This window comes from Oryctolagus cuniculus, chromosome X, assembly GCF_051225735.1.
Source record: "Oryctolagus cuniculus isolate XC-2025 breed Fujian yellow rabbit chromosome X, ASM5122573v1, whole genome shotgun sequence".
Classification (NCBI taxonomy): Eukaryota; Metazoa; Chordata; class Mammalia; order Lagomorpha; family Leporidae; genus Oryctolagus; species Oryctolagus cuniculus.
Window position 1 is genome coordinate 49,841,437 of NC_142888.1, and position 24,260 is coordinate 49,865,696.

Below are 24,260 nucleotides of genomic sequence, written 5' to 3' on the forward strand. Positions count from 1 at the left end.
ACCTAAAAATGGCAGTCTCTGGTTGAGCTGAGGTGGGGTATACAGAAAGAGCCAACAGTTCCCCATACAGACACATTAATACTATTTAAAATGATGTTTCTTCTATTTGAAGACTTATTTTAAAATTCAGATTTTGAGGTTCTACCTCAGATCAATAGAATCACGTTGCAGAAGGGCCTGGAAAAAAAACATTTAAGCTCCCAGAATTCTTTCAAGGCACATTTGGTCCTTTGATCATAGGAACACTTCCCCCCATACCTCCCCAGGAGACTTTCAATTCTGAATGAGTGTTCTGAACATGCAGGTAGAGATGGCAGGGGTGTGCCCCAGAGTCATGAACAATGGGTCTGTAACTCAAGATATAAGGACACGCTAGAAGGTTATTCAGGGCTTGGGTGAAGAAAAGGCGGAAGCCAGCAGGTCATACAACTCAGCTTATAAATTAGAAACTGAGAACCAATTTCTTATTGCTGCCTCTGAAAAGAAATACATCTAAGGCCCTCCTTTGGTTTATATTCCAGGTCAGACTCTGGGAAAGAAGAGAAATACATTCCTATTATCCTGTGCAGAGAAATGTCCAAAGCTCCAAGTGGAAGGAGCACTGTTTCTTCCAGGACCCTCCATCCCATGCCCTAACTTGGTTACCCTGTGGCTAAGGTTCCTGGACGTCCCTAATGTTCTGGCCAGACACAGATAGTTGTGAATAGGTATAGGACTGCTGTTTTTTCCAGTGGCTCCTCTCTTCAGAAGAACTGTTTTTTTGTTTTCTTCTTTTGCCTCAATACCATTTTATGTCCAATCAGTAATATTCAAAAGTCATACCAATATTTTTTCAACATTGTGTTTTACTTTTTTTCTGCAAGAACAGGAAGAGAGAGGGGCCAGTGTCTCATGGGAGTCTCTCAAGTGTCTGAGACCTCTGACAGTACAAGGACAGGATGAGATGGCCAGGCAAACCAGATGGAAGGTCCCCAAGATTCTTTTCCTAATTTCTTTAATTAAAATGACAGGACCCGTGAAGTCCTAGCACATGGTATCTAACAAAAAACTGTCAGTTGCCTTTGCTAGCTGGGTCCCCTACAGGCTAGGTTCTACCTAAACACCACCATCCTCTTCCTTTCAGGGGATGAAGTTCACCTAACAAACTAGGGAACTAAGTGTGGTACAGCTTGAGTGACATAGTTGGCTCACTGTCTGCCATGTCCCTACTCCACTATGCCAGGAAGGGGCTGAGCGAATGTCTCAGGTGGCTTCCTTTGGGCCTGGCCAGCTAATCCTGGCAGATTCCACATGGAGGGCTGTGGGATGCAACTCTCTAGTGCACAGTCCTCTCTTTTTGGCGATGATAATCTGCAGGAAGAGAAGAAAGAAAAGGAGGAACAGAGCAGGTTATTTTCAGGCCTGAGCTCCCAATTCCCCAGCCCCAACATGTGGGGCCTCTTAGTCATCAGTATTCCAAGAGTATCTACCTAGGGCCCTGCCAGGTAATGAAACAAGAAGGGGCATGGCACTGGGCCTAGTGGTTAAGGCACTGTTCAAGATGTTCACATCCCATATTGCAGTGCTTAGGCTCGAGTTCCAGCTCCAGCTTCTGATTCCGGCTTCCTGCTAAGGCAAACCCTGGGAGGTAACGGTGATGGCTCAAGTAATTGGGTTCCTGCACCCACATGGGAGACCCCGGTTGAGTTCTGGGTTCCTGGCCTTGGCCCCCTGTGGGCATTTGGAGGGTGAGCCAGCACAGGAGTTCTGTCTTTCTACCTCTCTCTCAAAAACACACACACACAAAAGAGGGTGGCACTTACTATACGGAAAGAAGCGGACACGCATGCTGATTTCACGGGCTGTCTTCAGTATCTCCACAGCCTGCAAGACACACAACAGCAGCTTACACAAATGAAGACAATGACCCAGGAGAGAACCATAGCAGGGCAAAGGGACGTCCCACTCCACCCTTCTGGGCCATGAATAGCTGCTTCCCTTGGGTCCATTTCCCCAAGAGAGAAGCTTGCTTATCAAGTTACAGATTAGGCTAGTCCTGCCCAACCTGTCCTAGCTGGGATGACTTCTTGCATCACCACAGCCTGCGTGCTGCGCTCACCTTGCTGTGCTCAATATCCTGGAAATCCACATCATTCACAGCTAGTACTTGGTCGCCTTCCTGAAGTCCTGCCCGGTGCGCATCAGAGTCAGGAATCACCTGTTGGTAAAGAGAAAACACGTGTGATGGGGAGGGAGGTAACTTCTGAAGACTGTAAGGGAAGCTCAGTGCTATCCAAGTGTAAGGTGCTACTACTTCTCTGACAAGTAGAGAGACAGATGGCTTGCCAAATAGAGAGTTTTAAGTGGAAAGAGAGTGTCCTCATTATGCCCCTTCCATGGAGTCCACCAAAGCATCCTTCTGTCAGCCCTTGGGGCCTCAGGGATCTGCAAGCCGCTAAATTGACAACCGAAAATAGCTATCTCCACTGCCCATCAGGCACACGCACCTTGGAGATGAAGATGCCTAGCTGTGAGGCCTTTCCTCCTCGGATGTTAAATCCCAACTGTAAGGCAAGAGCACAGAACAGACACTCAATACAGACCACAAACACAAGAACTCCTAAGTAGCATTATTGTGCCAAGGGCTCAGCTTGTGTGTCCCTCAGAGGGAAGTCAGAAGTTGTAGAAGCGGGAGCTCCACTTCCCTGGTCACAAGAAGGAGAATTTCGGGGCTGGCACCATGGTGCAGTAGATTAATCCTCCGCCTGTGGCGCCTGCATCCCACATGGGCACCAGTTCGAGACCTGGCTGCCCCTCTTCCAATCCAGCTCTCTGCTATGGCCTGGGAAAGCAGTAGAAGATGGCCCAAATGCTTGGGCCCCTGCACCTGCATGGGAGACCAGGAAGAAGCTCCTGGCTCCTGGCTTCGGACCCGCACAGCGCCGGCCATAGCGGCCATTTGGGGGGTGAACCAATGGAAGGAAGACCTTTCTGTCCCTCTTACAGTCTGTAACTCTACCTCTCAAAAATAAATAAATAAAATCTTTTTTTTTTTTTTTTTAAAAAAAGAATTCCTTCAGCTTACCAATCCATCCTTCCCAACCATGGCCACCTTCTGGCATGGATACATCTTGCTTGGAGTAAGAAAGGGGCTCCTATCAGCTCACCTGAGCTCCAGGAGGCTTCTTCAGTGTGACGACTCGGGGCAGAAACTGGGTCAGCTCATTGTTGTAGTCTGGGTGGTATACTCTCTGCAACACAGTAACGGCAACCCCAGAAATTTACTACTGGTCTTAGACTTCACACCTACTTTCTTCTGGAATACTAACGCCTCACTCTGAAGTCGGGAAAAGGTACACACATAGCCAATTTGTTACTTGGACTGATAACCTGGCCAAATGAGTAGATGGACAGAACGGGAACATACTAACAGCCCAGTAGCTCCCCACTTTTTCATCTGTTGACAGAAAGGGAACTAGGACTCACCGGTGTGAATGGACCTTGGCAGCAGGTTTCCATAACAAGTTCCCAATGGGCCTATTGGTCAAAATCCAGCTTCTGGGTCCTCTGGCTCTAAGGGCTAACATTCATTCTCTACTGAGCTTCATTTCTAACCCTACCATTCTACCTTTCATGTATCACCTTGGGCTTGGGGCAGGGAGGGAAGGATTCCCCTACTCAGGAATACAAACTGTTCCCACCTCATGAGGTGGAATCCACGCTGGGGGATTCTCATAGGCAGGCAGAAAAACCACTGGGTAGTCATCGTAAGGAATCCGGCTGTCCATCTCGGGCGAGGCCCTAGAGTGGAAGGGTGGATCAAAGCAGACAAAAGTTAAGTTCCAAATGGACAGCAGCCCAGGAAGTTTCAGAAAGCTGCTCTGACTCACGGCAAGGCTGTCAGTGTATGGGCCCAGCCCACACCTAGGTGTTACGCTGGAGGACAGAAGGAAGAAAAGACAGAACAAAATGACTTACTTTGCTAAGCAGGCTATGGATGTCAAGCAACCTGCTAGGTATTCTAGAGAGATGACCTAATTTATCAAAACAATCCCATGAAATTGATGTTAACATCTTCATCTTACAGAAAAAATAATTGGGGTCACGCCTAAATTTTTTTCATTAAAATTTTTTATTACTAATAAAGAGAACGGATTTCATAGGTACAATTCTAAGAAAATAACCATATTTCCCTTCCTCCCTTAATTCCCCCTTTTTTTTTCTTAATTTTTGCAAAAACGTTAATTTCGAAGTCCAAGAGAGTGAGGACTCCATCTTGCTCCAGGGTCTTGGGGGCCAAGCACAGCCCTACATTTCCTGGGTGCGATTAGAAAGGGTGGGATTCCCCAGGTCAACCCTTCCTCCACCACCAGCCACTCTCTCTCTCTCTCTATATATATATATATATACATATATATATATATATTCCCGTCTCGCATCCTGTCTGACTCCCGCAGTCACGACAACGTAAACGCCGAACCACCTTACCGGTGGGCCGGACTCACACACCTCGGGGCCAGCGCACCACCACTGAAGTCTGGGAACCGGAAGCGGATGTTTGCCGGGGTCGAAAAGGGGCGGTACCGAGCTGCGACGAGCTTCCCTTCCCCTCCCACCTCGGCGTCTGGGTGCGCGCGCGGACGTGCTTGCTCCGCCCCTAGGCTGTGGGCGCTCCCATTGGCTGGCGCCTCAGGAATCGATTTGAAACTTGGCGGTTAAAGCTCCGTTTAGGAAAGGGCCACGGGAGACCGGGGAAGACCGGAAAAGGGACATTTAGTTTGGTGAGTTACGGGGGCACACCTTGGCTCGGAATCTGCCTGTTTCGGTAGCCTGGGGCATAGCTTTTTGTCGACGTCTCCGCTGGAGTTTTTTTTTTTTTCTTCATTTCAGACGCTGTCGGGCTGAGCAGCCGTCCATCGTAGCCAAGCCTAAGGAAGTGTGTACCTCCGGAGGTATCGATCTCGCTGGAAGGGAAGGCTGCCACCGCTTCGGCTGAGTTTCGTAACCCTCCCCCACCCTCCGCCGGAACCGAGAAGTCGACCTCCTACCCCAATCAGACCTACCAAAATTCATCAGCAAGCCCCCTCTTAATTCCTCCTGCAGAGACCGTGCCGAGGTAGGATCATGAAAGAAGAGGTGAAGGGGATTCCCGTACGAGTGGCCCTGCGATGTCGCCCTCTAGTCCCCAAGGAGATTAGCGAGGGCTGCCAGATGTGCCTTTCCTTCGTGCCCGGGGAGCCTCAGGTGCGTAACAGAGTCCACCGCCTATCTCTGAACAGCTGGGGCCGACTGGCAACGAGGGGCGTGGTCTAGCCTTTCTTTTTTTCCTTAGGCCTTGTCCCTTGCCTTTCCTAGGTGGTGGTTGGTACCGATAAATCCTTTACCTACGATTTTGTGTTTGATCCTTCTACCGAACAGGAAGAGGTCTTCAATACAGCAGTGGCACCACTCATAAAAGGCATCTTTAAAGGTGAGGCTATTCAATTCGTCGAAAGTGTCTTGGGCATTTGCTGTGTGCCTGGCATTGTGTGGTCGGGTGCTGCAAATACAGGAGTGGATGAAATGCCCACAGCCTCGTTTTATGCCGTATTTGCTTTCGGTGTTTGTGTTCATCTTTGACTTGTGTACATTTCTGTTTGCTCTGGAGTCTCAGTAGATGACAGCTCTTTGGCAGGTGCCAGTGGTGCACAGCGTGGCCACCTGCTGCAAGTTCAGGCCCCAGGATTACTTATTCAGAGATGTGTAATGCAGCTTCCAGGCCCCGAAGGCATTGAAAGTCCGGGGAGTGGGAGAGGAGGTACATCAATACAAAAATAACTTGGAATACATAAGCAATTTTAAATTGTTCGCTCCTGACTTTAAGAAAATATATTTTAAAAGTTCAAAATATGCAATGGAGCCCAGTTCTGCTGTAGAAGAAACCCTGATTTCATTCAGAGTAGCATGACAAACAAAAGGACAGCACCAACTCTGCTCAGGAGATTTGGGGTGAACCTCACAGCATAGGAACCTTGGAGATAGCTTTTGAGTGATGAGTAGAATTCTTTTCAAATGGAGCAGGGGATTTCCTGAAGCCCCTGAATACTATGGCCAGTTACTAATCTTTATTACAGAACCTAAGGCTTTCATGGTTTTGAAGACTATAGCAGGGTTCTAAAGAGGGGTCAGTGCCTGTGAGATGTCCAGTTGTTACTCTACTATAGAGGTTCTTCACAATTCGGAGCAGAGATTGATTTCAAAGAAGTGGAACCATGGCATACTCGTGGCTTCAAGTTGTAAAGGGCATCTCGTGCATCATCTAGTTTAACTTTCTCTCCAAAGAAAAATGCCTCCTAGCAATAACTCTTGTGAGCTTCCAGTGCTGTTTAAAATTTTGGCTTTGACAAAGCTCATTGACTCACAGGGTAGATTTGGTTGCTAGTTGATATTTGATTTTCAGACAGCTCTAATTGTATTAGAAAGATCTTCATATTGAGATGAGATTTGCTTTCCAGTAATCTCTTCCCAGTGATGTTAGTTTATCCCTCAAGATAAACAGAAGATTTCTTCCTGGAGATAGCTATTCATGTATTTTTTGCACCTCTTTGAAAATGATGCTGTGGCTCAGGGCATATTGAACACTTTGTTTCAAAATTTTAAACTAATAGAGCAGTATTCTCAAATTTATGGAAATAAATTTGCAGTAAGAACAGCACAAAGAACTGGTTTTTGAGGTGAGATATTGATTTGATACTTTAGTATACCTGGAATACTTTAGTATTTCCTACAAAGAGGGACTTTCTCCTAAATTACCGAAATACGACCATCAAACTCTTGAAAGCTGCATTGCTACGTTACTACCATTTAATCCTCGAACCTCATTCAGGTTTCACCAGTTGTCCTGATAACAGCCTTTATAGTGAAAGGACCTAGTTCAAGATCACATGTTGTATTTACCTGTGCTGTCTCAAAGAGGCATTCTAAAATGGTTCTTCAGTCTTTTTTTGACTTTGATGATCTCGATGCTTTGGAGGATGATAGGGCAGTTATTTTGTAAACTGTTTCTTAATTTTGGTTTGTGTGATGTTTGTTCATGATTAGGTTCAGCTTATAGATCTTTTGGCAGGACTGTCGTGGAAGTGATGCTGTGTTTTTCTCATTGAATCCTATCAGGGAGTTCCATGATTTTGATTTGCTCCATTATTGCTGATGTTCAGTTTGATCTTTTGATTAAAGTGTTAGTCTGCCAGGCTTCTCCGCTATAAAGTTAATCTTTTGTCTTTTTACACATTTGGAAGACGTTTCTATGGCGCTCTCTTCTAATTAACTGTCCCCGCTTTGCTTTAGCCATTCCTGAAGCAATGTGCTTTTCAGATTCCTCACTGCTCATCTTGCTCAGAATGTACCTCAACAGCTTAGTAAGAGCGCCGTAATTCTACTTCCATCTTCTTACTTTTGTTTTAACTGATACATAAAAATTATACATATTTATGGGGATGCCATGTGATGTTTTCATGCATGTGTACATTGTGTAATGTCCAATCAAGGTCAACATCCCTGTCTCCTCAGACATTTAACCTTTATGGTGAAAACGTTCCAGTTAACTGTCATATTCTGAACTTGGGAAACCGTGAAAATTAAAACACAGTCTTTAAAGGCAATCTAAGTAGAAAGTGATTCTAGGATACGTGTGTTTGGTTAATGTTGCCCTTAGTTGCAGAAGCAAAGTCAGGGTTTTGCATGGCTCAGTGGTACCGTCTTGTACTCCAAACTCCTGTTCCTACAGAGCCCTGAGTGGTTTATAGATTGTACTGAAACCTGGTTTCCCAAATTATGACTATCTATACATATCTGTGGCATTGTAGAAAATTATGGAATGTTACTTTCTTTCCCCACCATCTTGCTAGGTGATATCAACAGTTTATTACACTGAAACTCACAATTTAGCATATTAGTTTTACCAACAGTTTCTTTCAAATCTTCAAGGTTTTCATTTAAATTAACACATTGTTTCAAAACTTAAAGATTTCTCCTTCAGATTGTAAAAATTATGGTAAATAGTAGATAATAGCTTTGACCTAAATGTGTTCATTTAACAGAGAAAATTTGCCTTCTGTTATTTTATGTTTTAAAGATTTATTTATTTATTTGAAAGGCAGAGTGAAAGAGATGTCTTCCATCCACTGATTCACTCCCCAAATGGCCACAATAGCCAGGGCTGGACCAGGCTGAAGCCAGGAGCTTGGTACTCCATGCAGGTTATCTAATGTAGATGGCAGGAGCCTAAGTACCTAGGCCATCCCCATCACCTGCTGCCTACCAGGCACGTTAGCAGGGAGCTGGGTTGGAAGCAGAGCCGCTGGGAATTGAACTCATATTGGATGCTAGCATCACAAGTGGAAGCCTAACTCGCTGTGCCACAATGCTGGCCCTGCCTTGTAGTCTAAATTTAGACCATATCTGCCATTTCTAAAAAGGGACTAACTTCCCTAAGTTCATATTTTTTTAGCCTTGAAGTACATTTGGATTTATGGTTCCTTCTTGGTGCACGCTTACTGTTTTAGTAACTACTATCCTATAGTTAGTGAGTTATAACAATTGAAGGTAAGTGACAATAGCCCATCTATTGTCTAATTTGTTTTTGTTTTTGTTTTTGTTTTTTGACAGGCAGAGTGGACAGAGAGAGAGAGACACAGAGAGAAAGGTCTTCCTTTGCCGTTGGTTCACCCTCCAATGGCCGCCGCGGCCAGCGCACCGCGCTGATCCGATGGCAGGAGCCAGGTACTTCTCCTGGTCTCCCATGGGGTGCAGGGCCCAAGTACTCGGGCCATCCTCCACTGCACTCCCTGGGCGCAGCAGAGAGCTGGCCTGGAAGAGGGGCAACCGGCGCAGAATCCGGCGCCCCGGCCGGGACTAGAACCCGGTGTGCCGGCGCCACAAGGTGGAGGATTAGCCTAGTGAGCCGCGGCGCCGGCCCTAATTTGTTTTTAATCTTGTTTCAGTTATAGCTGGGCTTATCTACCTCTAATTTTAATCAAAGCTTAAAATTTATAGGATAAAGGAAAACGCCCAAGTAACTAGTAATTTGGATTCTTTGACAAGAGCAAATATAGAAACTGATCTATAAACATTTTTGCAGAAGCTAAACTCAAACAGAAATATACTTTGTGGGTCTTTCTGCAAATAATACTGATCACTTAAGACTACAACATGGGGCTGGCACTGTGGCATTGCAGGTAAAGCCACCATCTGCAGTGCTGGCATCCCATATGGACACTGGTTTGAGTCCCACCTGTTCCACTTCTGATCCTGCTCTCCGCTATGGCCTGGGAAAGCAGTGGAAGATGGCCCAAGTGCTTGGGCCCCTGAACCCACTTGGGAGACCTGGAGGAAGCTCCTGGCTCCTGGCTTTGGATTGGCGCAGCTCCTGCCATTGCAGCCAATTTTAGGGAGTGAACCAGTGGATGGAAGACTTCTCTCCCTCTCTGCCTCTCCTCTTTCTGTGTAACTTTGGCTTTCAAATAAATAAATAAATCTTTAAAAATAAGTAAACAACAACAAAAAAAGACTACGATGTAAGACATAGCTACTCTTCAGTAGGTCATTCTATTTAATAATTTAGAAAATACAAATAAGCCAAAGGAAAGGGAAATACACAAAAATTCACGTACATTCCTACTACTCAGAGATGAACATCAAAATGTTAATTATTGGTGTCCTTTTGATCTTTTCCTATATATATATATATATATTCTTACATTTAACGATAACTTTTTTTTAAGATTTAACATGTTTTAAAAGATTTATTTGTGTACTTGAAATGCAGAGTTAAATAAAGAGAACGGAGACAGAGAAAGATCTTCACTCGCTAGATGGCTGCAACAGCCAGGGCTGGGCCAGACAGGAGCCAGGAGCTTCATCTGGGTCTCCCACGTGGGTGCAGGGGCCTAAGTACTTGGACCATCCTCTGCTGCTTTCCCAGGTGCATTAGCAGGGAGCTGGATGGGAAGTAGAGCAGCCAGGACAGGAACTGGCGTCCATATGGGATGCTGGTGTCATAGGTGGTGGCTTAACCTGCTATGCTACAATGCTGACCCCTGAGATTTTTACATTTTTATTTGAAAGGGAGAGACAGACAGACAGACAAGACAAAGATTTTCTGTCTGCTGGTTCATTCTCCAATTGTCCACAGCAGCCAGGACTGTTTCAGGCTGAAGCCAGGAGTATGGAACTCAGTCCAGGTCTCCCCGGTGGGTGGCATAGACCCAAACACTTGAGCCATTATCTGCCTCCCAGGTTGTGCATTAGCAGAGCCTGGACTGAAATGCAGACATCCATAATAGCATTTTTAAAATATTCATTTTATGGATTTGAAAGATTTACAGAGAGAGGTAGAGACAGAGGTCTTCCATCTGCTGATTCACTCTCCAAATGTCTGCACTGGCTGGAGCTGAGCTGATCGAAAGCCAGGAGCCAGGAATTTCTTCCAGGTCTCCCATGTCGGAGAAGGAGCCCAGGGATTTGGACCATCCTCCACTGCTTTCCCAGGCACATTAGAAGGGAGCTGGATCAGAAGTGGAGCAGCTGGGATTCGAACCAGTGTCCATGTGGGGTGCTGACGCTACAGGCCAGGGCTTTAACCCACTGCACCACAGCGCCGATCCCCATGATAGCATCTTAACTCCTGTGCTGAAAGTCCCCCCACTTAACAATTAACTTTTAACCTGCTCATTTTCGATTAACTATATCATGAACATCTTTGAATGCTTGATTTTTCATCAGTCCTCTATGTATAACTTTGAATCATACTTAAATGAAAATTTGATAATGTGGTCCAGATGCATTCTGAGACTTCAGATAGGGAGTAGGTGCTTTCATTTACTGTGGAAAACAATTGTTGCTTTTTTATATGAAGACTGTTGATCAAAGACATAAATGCCAGCATCTCTTCTGTTTATTGAACTTCTAAGACTTTTAATCCCCCTTCATTTAGAATTGCTCAAGGTTGGGAGAGAGAATTATAAAGATCTGAATGGCTTTTGACAGTAGTTTGGCCACCTTTATTCTCTCAGCCATATCTTTAAGTGTTTGGCTCTGTAGCTTTTAAGGGCCATCAAGAGGGATACACATTCTGGGATTACTCTTCCTTTGCTGATTTTGATTTAGTGAAAGTCATGATATCCACAGAACTTTTTGTATGTGTCTGCTATCCCCCCCCCCTTTTTTTAAAGATTTATTTATTTGAGAGGTAGAATTACAGACAGAGAGGAGAGACAGAAAGGTCTTCCATCCACTGGTTCACTCCCCAAATGGCCTAAGCAATTGGAGCTGAGCTGATCTGAAGCCAGGAGCTTCTTCTGGGTCTTCTACCTGGGTGCAGGGACCCAAGCACCTGGGCCACCATCTACTGCTTTCCCAGGCCATAAGCAGAGGGTTTGATCTGAAAAGGAGCAGTTGAGACACAAACTGGTGCCCATATGGGATGCCAATGCTGTAGGCGGAGGCTTAGCCTACTATGCCACAGTGCTGGCCCATGTCTGAGACTCTGTCTTCAGAAAGCAATGTCAATTTTGTTGCAAGTAATTGCTGAAGGAAATGGAGTATATAGATTGGATGCAAATGTTTGAGCACCAGCATGCATGTGACTTGTATTTTGCCAGGATACAATGCAACTGTCCTGGCCTATGGGCAGACTGGCTCTGGAAAAACGTATTCGATGGGAGGTGCATATACTTCAGATCAAGAAAATGAGCCGACAGTTGGGGTCATTCCTAGGGTAATACAACTGCTCTTCAAAGAAATGGATAAAAAGAGTGACTTTGAATTTACTCTGAAAGTGTCTTACTTGGAGGTAAGTAATTTATCTTTAATTTTTCTGGATTCAAAATTATCTTTGGGTAGAAAAATAAATCCAAATCAGATTTTTCCTGGCACAACTCAACTGTGTAAATAGCGTTTTTAGTAAATTGAATTTTAATAAATTGATAGAGAAAACTTACTGGCTCTGTTGGATCTGGCTCCCGCCCAATTCTTTCCTTGTTGTTGGAATAGTCTGTTTAATCTGATTGTTAGAGGAATTGGCATTGCCATATGAAAAGATGATATGAATTCTTTAATTCCCGTTTGGCCTCTGATTCCCTGTAAAGCCTGTAAGAAAAGTATTTGATTTCCTGTCTTTTGTTTTGTGGCTTAAGCAACCACGCTGCTGCTTTGTGAAGAATGATACACAAGTTGGGTAAAATACTGAGCTCCATAAGTGGTCATAAAATGCCTTTATTTTATTTCTTGACCATCCACTATGTGCCTGGCTCTGTTCTAGGCACTTGGGATATATCAGAAAATAAAACAGATAAAAATTCTTACCCTCTTGGGATTTTTGCATTCTAGTGTATATTAGTATACAAGTTAGATAGTCCAATTATGTCTAATCTCATGGCAGCAAAACAGGCAAGTTTAGGGCACTTATTATGTGGCTTCTGTGTAACTAGCTGATTGGTTCTGTAGCTTTGATGTCTATCTTTAAGGAGCAAAAATTAAGCTTACCTCATTGAAGCATGCAGTTATATATTATGTGCGAGTACTTCATCCTGAAGTTGAATCTCCATATGTGAGCAGTTATAGGAGGTGCAGAGTTAGAAGGGAGTTAAGTATCATTGATATTAGTTTCCTTGAGTCTTGATTAGCCTCGTTGTGGCCAAAGTAATTGAATACAAAAACAATAGCAATAATAGCAACAAATATAGTGTTTACTATTTGCTTTAACACTGTTCTAAAAACTTGAAGTTCTGCTTGCTGTTTAAATATTAGCCACTACTTCTCCCTTTTGTTTCCCAACTCCACCTCATAAATAAGGACCTGCTGTTCACATGTTAACAAAATCGGTGACACCCATCAAAGAACTGAATTTGAGCACTTATGTAACTTTGTGTGTGTGTGTATTATTGCTAAAAGATTCTGTCTTAAGAGAGCAATCTCAACTTTGTTGCATGTAATAATGTGAATTCACTTTTGGAAAATAATCAAATTTTACATATAGGGTTAAAATCCTATTCTTAATTCTAAAAATAACACATTCATTGTAAACAAATTTTTAAATTCAGAAAGTCACAAAGAATTTTAAAAATTACCTATGATCCCACCACCCAGAGATTACCACTGTTAATATTTAGTTTTGCTACTTTATTTTCAATATTAGATTTACAATGAAGAAATTTTGGATCTTCTGTGCCCATCCCGTGAGAAAGCCTGTCAAATAAATATACGGGAAGATCCCAAGGAAGGCATAAAGGTAGATTTTTTCTGTCATTTGATGTTACTTAAAAATGGTAGTATTGCTAAAGTTCACATCCTTTTCATTTGCCACGGTGATTTGAAATGACTACTAATATCCTAGGATTTTAGATTTTGTGTGATCCTAATTCCTTTTGTTAATGTAGAGTTCCCAGATGGGAGCTCTTGTGGGGAAGGAAGGAAGAGGGGAGGCAGGGAGAGAGGAAAGAATTTTTATTTGGTTTCATCGCCTTCCTATTACTTCTTTTTTTTTAAAGATTTTATTTTTATTTATTTGAGAGGTAGAGTCAAAGACAAAGAGATGGTAAGACAGAGAGGAAGGTCTTCCATCTGCTGGTTCGCTCTCCAAATGGCTGCAATGGCCAGAGCTGAGCAGAGCTAAAGCCAGGAGCCAGGTGCCAGGTCTCCCACAGAGGTACCAGGGACCTAAGCACTTGGGCCATTTCCACTGCTTTCCCAGGCCATAGCAGAGAGCTGGATCGGAAGAGGAGCAGCTGGGACAGGAACCAGCACCCATATGAGATGCCAGTGCTGCAGGCAGAGGCTTAGCCTACTATGCCACATTGCCAGCTCCCTTATTACTTCTTGAAGGGATGCTAATATCAACTAAATATTGATTAATTGTTTAAAGATTTCTGAAGTTGAGCTGTCTGCTATGGTAGCTACTAGGCACAAGTGAGTAAGTTTAAATTAAAGTTGAATCAAATTTGAAATTCAGTTCCTTATGTGCACTAGCTACATGTCAAGTGTTCTATAGCTACATATGGCTAGTGCCTAGTATAGGAGACAGCACAGATGTAGAACATACCCATGATCACAGAACATTCTGCTGGCACTGTAATAGACATTGTGCTAGGCTCTGGAGTGATATTAAAAAACAATTTTTAAAAAACGTTTGTAAGTACCATAGGAAGAAGAGATCACTTATTTGGGAACCTTCTGTCACATGGTACTGATGCAGGATAAGGAGCGAGAGCTGAAAAAAATATTGGGGCAAGGTTGGGAGTTTGTATATGGAGTAGGCCAGATTTACTAGCCAGTGTTGAAAATGGGCAAAGCTTGAGTTTTTAACTGTGGGAAAACCAGAGGCTGAAGTGATGAGAATTAGTACAGACTTGGGAAGACTTGGAAAAATAATATCTTACTCATCTTATTTCCTTGTGCAAAGAAAAAAAGATAGTTGAAGATTTGTGTTATAGGTTAGGGACAGGTCCCTGTGTTCTCCAGTATTTTTTTCCTTCTGGGTCATTAAGTCATTAGCCAGGTACTAAAATCAGGCTTCAGGGATTGGGCTGGGAAAGCTTGGAATACAGGGAAATGATTTTTTTTTTAAATATACAACTTGTGTTTTTTTTTTTTTAGGATTTATTCATTTTATTTGAAAGAGTTGAAGAGAGGGAGAGACAGAAAGAGAGATCTCCCATCTGCTGGTTCACTCCCCAGAGGCCTGTATCAGCTGAGGCTGGGCCAGGCCAAAGCCTTCATGTGGCTCCCTAGAAGGCACTTAGCCATAGCTACCATAAAACCTAGAGATCTGTTCTAGTTCCTATTGGCTGTCTCTCTTGTTTCTGAAGTTCCTAGGAAAAACTGGAGACTCAGTTTCCACTGATTTTCACTGAGTTGCTAGTTACAGCAGTCTATTACTGTGACTTGTATTTATTGAGGCATTTTTTAAAACCACCAGTCCCTGTTTCTGATCAAGCATTTGAGGTGCAAACCATAATGAAATTGTTTTTCACGGCATTAGATCATAGGCCTCACAGAGAAGACTGTTTTGGTTGCACTGGATACGGTTTCCTGTTTGGAGCAGGGCAACAACTGCAGGACTGTGGCCTCCACAGCCATGAACTCCCAGTCATCTCGCTCTCATGCCATCTTTACAATCTCCATAGAGCAAAGAAAGAAAAATGACAAGTAAGTTGCAATTTAAAGAATCAAGATCTTTTTCATGTTATTTGTGTTAAGGCTGAATATTACACAACTTCTTCAACTGATTCAATAGATCATCAGTACTGTGAGCACTAATGACCAGTGGAGCTGTTTTGACTGACTTAAAAGAAGATGAGAGTTGGCAGGCCAACTTTGATACTCAGCTACTGTCAAGTCAAGCTTGTGTACTACTCTCACTTGTGTCTTCCTGTCATTATCATAGGAGTAGCAGCTTTCGCTCCAAGCTGCATCTGGTAGACCTTGCTGGATCAGAGAGGCAGAAAAAAACCAAGGCTGAAGGAGATCGTCTAAAAGAAGGTGAGAGAATGGCTAAGGTCCTTTCCAAATTTCTGGTACTCTTGTTGGTATTGTTGGTGTTTTGACTGCATCATTTCAGATAACATTCTAACAGTAACTACAATTCCAGTTTGAGGCTGATTTCAGAAGAAGTGAAAAATTGTTTCTTTCCCTTGCACTCATTCTCCAATTCAGGTATGAGATTTGGATCTGACCCTTGGTTTGATTTCATCTGGTCCAGGCAAGTTTTAGTTTTCGTTTTACCCCTGACCACTTATAATTAAAACCAGCATCCTGATTCTGTCATTTCAAGAATTCACTCTCCCTTCCAGATGTTTTCACATATAAACCTCGTCAGCATGGTTTCCTTATCTTCATTCAAGTCATTGGATGTAACTGATGAAGCTCCTAAGGCTAGAAGAACCCTATGGTGTATGCTATTAGAAACCTGCATCTAGCATGATAGTGACCTGGTAATCTGCATGCTTTGGGAATGGCCCTTCAAGTGATTATTAATATCTCTAACAAAAATTAACATTCAGCTCCTATTTCTCAGTTTTGTGCTCCCAGGGCCTTTTAAAAGATTTTGTCAGATGCCTTACTAAGTCCTGATATACTGTGTCTACTATCTTTCTTGTAGCTGCTAGCTTAGTAATAGTACAAAGAAGCAATGAAGAATTAGCCTAAATTGACTTTTTCTTGGTGAATTCAGTCTGGCTTCTAGTACTTACTCTTCCATTTTGAGGTTCTTGCAAACCATCCTTGTACTAATCCACTCAGGATTTTAGTTAGCTCACTGACTTGCAATTTAAAGAGTTAACTTTTACCCCATTTTTGAAACATAAAATGACGTCTGTCCAGTCTTCTGGAACATCTTTCTCTGTGGTTCCTGAAAGATCACTGACATAGCTTCACATGGTCTCATTTGAAATTACTCCCAGTTCCCTGGGGTATAAGTCATGTGGTTCGAGTTATTTGAACTCTTATTAAAAATAGTTGAGTTCTCACTTGCTGTCACTTTACTCATATTGGGCTTCCTTTCTCCCTTGGGAACTGAGAAAGCGGAAGCAAAAATAGTAATTGAGGAATTGTACCTCTTTGTCATCTATCATTATTATACTGTTGGTACAGGGCAGAGACCTATTTCTTTCACATTTATCTTTTTGTTCTGAACATATTTAAAAGTACTCTTTTTGTTCTGTGTTTGTACTCTGAGAGTTAACCTTTTTTTTAAGATTTATTTATTTATTTTAAAGTCAAAGAGTTACAGAGAGACAGATCTCCCATCTTCTGGTTCACTCTACAGATGACTACAGCAGCCAGCACAAGGCCAGGCCAAAGCCAGGAACCAGGACTTTCTTTCCAGGTCTCCCACATGGGTAGCAAGCGGCCCAAGTACTTGGGCCATCTGCTGCAGCTTTTTCTGGGCCCCTAGCCAGGGAACTGGATCAGAAATGGAATAGCAGGGACACGAGCCGGCATCCATATGGGATGCTGGCATCACAGACAGCAGTTTTACACTCTATGCCACAATGCTGGCCCCATCCTTTTTTTTTTAAGGTATATTTTATTTATTTGGAAGATAGAGTTACAGAGACATGTAGAGAGAGAGAGAGGTCTTCCATCCACTAGTTCACTCTCCAAATGGCTGGAGCTGAGCTAATCTGAAGCCAGGAGCTTCTTCTGGGTCTCCCATGTGGATGCAGGGGCCCAAGGACTAGGGCCATCCTTCCAAAAACACATTAGCAGGGAATTGGATTGGAAGTGGAGCAGCCAGAACTCGAACTGGTGCCCATATGGGCTGCTGGCACTGTAGGTGGCAGCTTTACCCGTTATACCACAGCACTGGCCCCAGCCCCATCCTTCTTAATACTATTTTAAAGGTTGTTACACTGTCTTTATTTTCTCTTTGATGTACACTTCTGAGTTGTTTTATTTAACTGCTTTATTGAGATATAATTCAGATACTATAATAGTCACTCATTTAAACCGTACACATCAATTGGTTTTAGTGTGTTCACAGAATTCCATCACCACAATCTAGTTTTAGAACCTTTCTTCACACCAGAAAGAAGCTCCATACCCATGAGCAGGCACTCCCCAATCCCATCCCCCTTCCCTAGCCCTTGGCAGCCACTAACCTATCCTTCATACAGATGTAATCATACTCAGATGTCTTCTGTGACTGACTTCTTTCCCTTAGTGTAAAATTATCAAGCTTCATCCGTGTTATAGCAACATCAGTACTTTATCCCTTTTCATTGCCAAACAATATTCCTTTATATGGAAATAACATGTTTTTATCTATTAATTAATCTAGTGGACATTTGAGTTGTTTCTGCTTTTCATTACTATGTATAATGCTGCTGCATGAACATTTGTGTGCACGTTTTACATGGACATATGTTTTCATATGGGTATATATTAAGAGTGGGATTCCTAGGTCATATGGTAACACTGTATTTAACTTTTGGAAAAACTGTCAGACTGTTTTCCAAAGCACCTATACCATTTCCCATTCTAAGAGGGTTCTGATTTCTCCACATTCTCACTTGTTATTATGTCTTTTTAATTATAGCCATTCTAGCAAGGGTGAGGTGCTATCTTATTATGGTTTTCATTTTTATTTCAGTGCTATCTAATGGTTGTTGAGTATTCTTTCATGTGCTTATTGGTAATTGGTATATTTGTCCATTCATGTCACATTTAGGTCTTTGATCCATTTAGAGTTAATTTTGTATGTGGTGTAAAGTACTGGTCCAACTTCAGTCTTTTGCATGTAGGTATACGGTTATCTCAACGTCATTTGTGGAAAGGACTAATCTGTCTCCCCGTTGAGTTGTCTTGGCATCCTTGTCAAGAAGCAGTTAGAGTCTCTATTCCATTGATCTTTTATATGTCTATACTTACATAGCTTTGTAGTAAGTTTTGAAATTGGGAACAACTCTGTTCTTTTTCAAGATTGTATTGGCTATTCTTGGTCCCTTGCATTTCCATATGAGTGTTAAGATCAGTTTGTCAATTCCTGCTAAGAAACAAGCTGGGATTTTCATAGGGATTGTGTTGAATCCATCCACTTGGGAAGTATTGCCATCCCAATAATATTAATTTAAGTCTTTCAGTGGTTGAACACGGTCTTTTCATTTAAGTATTTTTAAATATCTTTTAGGGTTTTTTAATTTGCAGAATATAAGTTCTGTAATTTTTAAATTTTTTTAAAAAGATTTATTTATTTATTTTGAAAGTCAGAGTTACAGAAAGAGAAGGAGAGACAGAAAGTGAGAAAGATCTTCCATCCACTGGTTCGCTCCCAGATGGCTGCAAAGGCCAGGGCTGGGTCAGGCTGAAGCCAGGAGCCAGGAGTTCCTCCAGTTCTCCCACTTGGGTGCCAGGGGCCCAAGCACTTGGGACATCATCTGCTTTCCCAGGCCATTAGTAGGGAGCTGGATTGGAAGTGGAACATCCGGGACATGAACTGGCACCCGTTTGGAATGCTGGTGGTGTTGCAGGCTGAGACTTAACCTGCTATGCCACAACACTGGCCCTGTTCTCTCTTTTTTTAAAAAATAAAAATTTATTTGTTTATTTGAAAATCAGAGTTAGAGAGAAGGAGGGAAGGACAGAGAGAGATATCTTCCATCTGCTGGTTCACTCCCCTGAAGGCAGCAACACCTGGGGCTGGGCCAGACTGAAGCCAGGAGCCTGGAACTCCATCCTGTTCTCTCATATGGGTAGCAGGGTCCCACGCACTTGGGCTATCTTCTGTTTTCCTAGGAGCTAGATTAGTAAGGAGCTAGATCAGAAGTGGAGCAGCCAGGACTCAAACCAGTGCTGACATGGGATGCTGGCTTGTAGTCAGCCATTTAACCCCCCTGTGCCACAACACCTGCCTCTGTACTTTTTTTCTTAAATTGACTCCTAAGTATTTTATTCCTTTGAATACTATTATAAACACAATTTTTAAAACATTTTATTTTCAAATTATATATTGAATTTTATATACTGATGTTGTATCTGAAACCTTGAAGAATTTGTTTATTGGTCCTAATTTTTTATAGTTTCTTTAGGGTTTCTAAATACAATATGTCATCTAGATGGACAAGATCTAAAGATAGTTTTACTTCTTTATTTCCAGTCTGGATGCCTTTGTTTCTTTTTCTTGTGTAAGGGCCCTGGCAGGAACCTCTGGCACAGTGTTGAATAGAAATGGTCGGAGTGCACATTGTTATCCTGTTCTTGATCTTGAGTAGAAAGCATTCAGTCTTTTACCACTATTAAGTCTGACGTTAACAATAGATTTTCATAGATGGCCCGACCAGATTGAGGAAGTTCCTTTCTATACCTGTTCTTTTTTTTTTCTTTCATTATGAATTGAGTCAGGTGCTTTTTCATCACCTAAAAGGGGTCTTCAAAAAGTTTATGGAAAATGTGTATGCAAGGGGGCTGGTGCTGTGGTGTAGTAGGCTAAGCCTCTGCCTGTGGCGCTGGCATCCCATATGGGCACCAGTTCATGTCCTGGCTGCTCCGATCCAGCTCCCTGCTAATGCTCCTGAGAAAGCAGTAGAGGATGACCCAGGTGCTTTGGCACCTGCACCCACGTGGGAGACCCAGAAGAAGCTCCTGGCTCCTGGCTTCAGATGGACCCAGCTCCGGCTGTTGTGGCAATTTGGGGAGTGAACCAGTGAATGGAAGACCTCTCTTTGTCTCTCCCTCTCTCTGTAATTGCCTCTCAAATAAATACATAAATAAATAGAGTTTCTAAAAAAAAAAAGAAAAGAAAATGTGTACGCTAAAATTTTTTTGTACCAACACTCATCTTTTAATTCTATTTTTCATGCAGACTTCTTGGAGTACCCTCATAGTGACATAATCACAGTATTTTTATTTTTTATTCTATTGATATGGTGTGTTATATTTGATTTTTGCATATTAGCCAACCTTGTGTTGTTAAGATGGACTTTGCTCATTTTGTTCCTGCACTAAGTCTGTATTCCTTGTAATTTGCCATCACAGAAGGATCTACTCGGTTAAAGATTAATTTATGATTGGTCTCAAATTTCCTTAAATGCTGTGAACCTGTAAATCTCCCACCACATGCCTGGGGGTGTCTGTGTGTGTGTGTGTGTGTGTTATTGGATGTGCCTTCAACGCTCAGTACCTTTTTTTTAAAGATTTATTTTATTTATTTGAAAGACAGAGTTACAGAGAGAGGTAGAGACAGAGAGAGAGAGGTCTTCCATCCAATGGTTCACTCCCCAGATGGCTGCAATGACTGGAGCTGCGCCAATCCGAAGCCGAGCCAGGAGCTTCTTCCGGGTCTCCCACGTGGGTGCATCTTCCACTTTCCCAGGCCACAGCAGAAAACTGGATTGGAAGAGGAGCAGCCGGGACTAGAACCGGCGCCCATATGGGATGCCGGTGCTTCAGGCCAGAGCTTTCACCCCCTGCGCCACAGCACCAGCCCCAACACTCAGCACCTTTACAGCTCTGCCTTAGCTTTCCTTCACTGTTCCAGGGTCTCCAGAGGTACAAGACTGAGGGCATTTTTTTTTCTTTCATAAAGATTTATTTATTTATTTGAAAGGCAGAGTAACAGACAGACAGAAAAAGAGAGAGATTTTCCATCTGCTGGTTCATTTGCCAAATGGCTGCAACAGCTGGGGCTTGGGCCAGGCTGACACCAGGAGCCACGAACTCCATCCGGGTCTCTTAACGTGAGTGGTATTGCTAGTGGTGGCTTAAACTGCTGCAACACAATGCCTGCCCCAGTATTAGAACTTTTTGAAGGCCTCCTGTAGACACCTCAGTTCCTCAGTTACAACCTTTGTAAGGTTTTGGTCTGTACTGTGCCACTACACTGGCCCCATGTTTTGGATTTTGAATTTTATTTTTTTCCTGGACTAGCAATATGCAGTACCATACTGTCACAGTGCTGGGCTGTGGTGGCAAGCCACAGCTTCCAGTCAGTCCCACTAGGATCATGAGAGTAAACAAGTCTTATTGTATCGTGTATTATGTTGCTAAGCTGTGGTGTTTGGTAGATTAGATATACTGAATGCATTTTGACCTGCAGCTTGTATGAGACTGTGTCCCCTGTTACTGCTGGCAGTATTGGCTATTACTGACCTTTTTCATGTTTGCCTATTTTGAACACTGCATATTATTTTGAAAACTTGTATTTCCCTAATTAGTTATGAGATTGACAACTGATTTTCATTTTATTAGATGTTTCTCTTTCCATTTGTATGAATTGCCTATTCATACCCCTTTGCTTGCTTTTTCTTATTTCAGGTTGTGTTTTGTAGATAGTAGGAGTTGTTTATGTATTCTGAATATTAATCCTTTGTTACAAAAGTTGCATTTTTCTCCATCTTATTTTTTATTTTTGTTAAGCTTTTCATTCATGTCTTGTATGTGTTTCTTCCTTTGTGCTTTCTTTTTTTAATATATAAAATTGGCTAATCTAGGAGTAATAATTTTTTCTTTAGCTTTATTGAGGTATAGTTGAAAAATAAAAATTTTGTGCATTCAAGGTAGACAGTATGATGTATTAATAAATATGTGAAAACTTGGAAAAGTTCATGGAAAGATAGAATTAAAATGTTTATTTAGGTGCAAAAAAAATTTGAAATCCATGCAAAAATTTTTCATGATATGCATTTTCCATGAACCATTTGAACACCGTCATATATTGTGAAATGATTACCGTAATTGAACTAATTCACATACCCACATACCACCTCATGTAGTTACATTTTAATATATTTTTTCTTGAAGTTAAATTTATATATGGTAAAATGCACAGTTTAAATGCTCAGTTTATTGACTTTTGATAATTGTATGCATTCATGTATTTACCACCCAAAACACAATATGAAACATTTTCATCTTCCCCAAGAAGTTCCCTTATGCGCTTTCCAGTCAATCCACCCTTCCCTTATTCTGTCTCAAGCCACCACTTCTGATTTCTGTCACCATAGATTGATTTTGCATGTTCTTAGACTTCATATAAATGAGATCACATAACACTTCTGTGTGTCTGTGTGCACCTGACTTTTTTTGCTCAACATTTTTTTTTTCTGAGATTTGTTCAATATTCTTGCTTTGGTTAGTGAGTATTATTGCTGAGTATTAGTCCATTCTGTGATTATACTTGTACCACTATTTTTCTTTTTATTTTAAGATTTGTTTATTTACTTATTTGAAAGGCAGAGTGATAGGAAGAGAGAGAGCGAGAGCAAGCGAGCACGTGAGAGAGAGCACCTCCATCTGCTATTTGATTCCCCAAAAACCTGCAATAGCCAGGGCTGGGCTGGGCTAATGCCAGGTGCCAGGAGCCCAGAACTCCATTTGGGTTTCTCATGTGGGTAGTAGGGACCCGAGTACTTGGGCCATCATCCTCTGCCTTCCCAGGTGCATTAGTAGGAAGCTGGATCAGAAGGGAAGGAACCAAGATTCTAACTGGCTTACCAACATGCTGTGCAGTGGCCTAATCTCCTGTTCCATAATGCCCACCCCTGTAAATAACTAGGAATGGAAGAAGGTGAATGTGAGCTTAAGTTTCTAACAAAGTACCTAACAGTTCTCTATCCTAGTTTGTACCATTTTACACCCAGCAGTGTATGAGAATTCCAGTTTTCTACTTCTTCATGAAAACGATATTATCTTAGAAATTCTACTGGATGTTAAATGCTATCTCATTATGGTTTTAATTTGTATTTCTAAGATAATGAATGTTGAGCCCCATTTCATGTTCTTTATAAATGTTCTTATTTTTAAAAAGTCATTTATTACTCTTTGACTCATTTTAAAAAGTTGAGTTCATCATTTTATGTATTTTGGTATTTTATACATTTGGATACAAATATCAGATGTGTATGTTGCAAATATTTTTTTTCTGGTCTATAGCTTGTCTATCTTTTTAATGATGTCTTTTGGTGAGTAAAAGTCTTTTTTTTGACAGGCAGAGTGGACAGTGAGAGAGAGAGACAGAGAGAAAGGTCTTCCTTTGCCGTTGGTTCACCCTCCAATGGCTGCTGTGGCTGGCACACTGCGGCCGGTGCACCGCACTGATCCGAAGGCAGGAGCCAGGTACTTATCCTGTTCTCCCATGGGGTGCAGGGCCCAAGCACTTGGGCCATCCTCTACTGCACTCCCTGGCCACAGCAGAGAGCTGGCCTGGAAGAGGGGCAACCGGGACAGAATCCAGCACCCCGACCGGGACTAGAACCCCGGGGTGCCAGCGCCACTAGGTGGAGGATTAGCCTAGTGAGCTGCGGCGCCGGCTAAAAGTCTTAATTTTTATGAGGTCTAATTTATCAAATTCTTTCTTTAATGCTTAGTGCTTTTGGTGTCCTAAGAAATCTCTCCCTACCCCAAAATCATACAGATATTCTTTGTTTCCTACTTGAAGTTCTATAATTTTAACTTCTCTATTAGTTCTATAATCTCTCTTGAGTTAGTTTTTGGTTAGAAAGCGAGATATGGGTTGAGGATCATTTTCCCTCAACATGGATATGCCATTTTTCCAGCACCATTTGTTACAAAGAAGTTCCTTTATCGACTGAATTGACTTAGTATCTTGGTGTATTGTGTTGACTGTGCTTGGAGTCTATTTCTAGACTTTATTTTACCCTATTAGTGGATTTGTTTATCTTTAGTCCCGTCTAGTTTACAGTTTGTTATGGTCTGTGGGACGGCAGATTCCTTCTCATTGTTACCAGAATTGTTTTATTTTCTCTTACAGATAAATTTTAGAATCAGGTTGTCAAATACTATGAAATCTT

General features: G+C 42.2%; 2 protein-coding genes across 7 annotated transcripts in view; one reads left to right on the plus strand and one right to left on the minus strand.

Moving 5' to 3' along the window:
* Window positions 1-977: 977 nt before the first annotated feature.
* PDZD11 (PDZ domain containing 11) lies at window positions 978-5,067 on the minus strand. 4 transcript variants are annotated; one of them, XM_089323974.1, is made up of 7 exons: window positions 5,043-5,067; window positions 3,681-3,780; window positions 3,147-3,230; window positions 2,487-2,543; window positions 2,099-2,197; window positions 1,803-1,863; window positions 978-1,350 (listed from the first exon to the last, which is right to left on the minus strand). In XM_089323974.1, the coding sequence occupies exons 2-7, from the start codon at window positions 3,765-3,767 to the stop codon at window positions 1,316-1,318; spliced, it is 423 nt and encodes a 140-aa protein (XP_089180100.1). In that variant the 5' UTR covers window positions 3,768-3,780; window positions 5,043-5,067; the 3' UTR covers window positions 978-1,315. The 4 variants fall into 4 exon arrangements, with proteins under 4 accessions (XP_089180100.1, XP_002720121.1, XP_008270966.1 ...); XM_002720075.6 differs by lacking the exon at window positions 5,043-5,067 and adding an exon at window positions 4,489-4,518; XM_008272744.5 differs by lacking the exon at window positions 5,043-5,067 and adding an exon at window positions 4,468-4,518.
* The window catches only part of KIF4A (kinesin family member 4A), a 129,494-nt gene continuing 109,852 nt past the window's right edge, over window positions 4,619-24,260 (plus strand). For 2 of the 3 annotated variants that reach the window (XM_008272747.5, XM_008272749.5), the window contains exons 1-8: window positions 4,619-4,760; window positions 4,870-4,975; window positions 5,083-5,223; window positions 5,335-5,449; window positions 11,619-11,809; window positions 13,154-13,246; window positions 14,996-15,162; window positions 15,401-15,495. In XM_008272747.5, the coding sequence (XP_008270969.1) occupies window positions 5,104-5,223; window positions 5,335-5,449; window positions 11,619-11,809; window positions 13,154-13,246; window positions 14,996-15,162; window positions 15,401-15,495 (781 nt within the window). In that variant the 5' untranslated portion in view covers window positions 4,619-4,760; window positions 4,870-4,975; window positions 5,083-5,103. The remainder of the gene's footprint in view (window positions 4,761-4,869; window positions 4,976-5,082; window positions 5,224-5,334; window positions 5,450-11,618; window positions 11,810-13,153; window positions 13,247-14,995; window positions 15,163-15,400; window positions 15,496-24,260) is intronic. The other variant, XM_051827167.3, reaches the window with a different exon arrangement.

Excerpts from the sequence above, each read along its gene's own strand:
- PDZD11 (XM_089323974.1), bottom strand. The coding sequence starts at position 3,767 with ATGGACAGCCGGATTCCTTACGATGACTACCCAGTGGTTTTTCTGCCT. Across the intron at positions 3,231-3,680 it reads CGTGGATTCCACCTCATGAG|AGAGTATACCACCCAGACTA; the intron begins GTGGGAACAGTT and ends ACTGTGTTGCAG. Across the intron at positions 2,198-2,486 it reads TAGGCATCTTCATCTCCAAG|GTGATTCCTGACTCTGATGC; the intron begins GTGCGTGTGCCT and ends CTTTACCAACAG.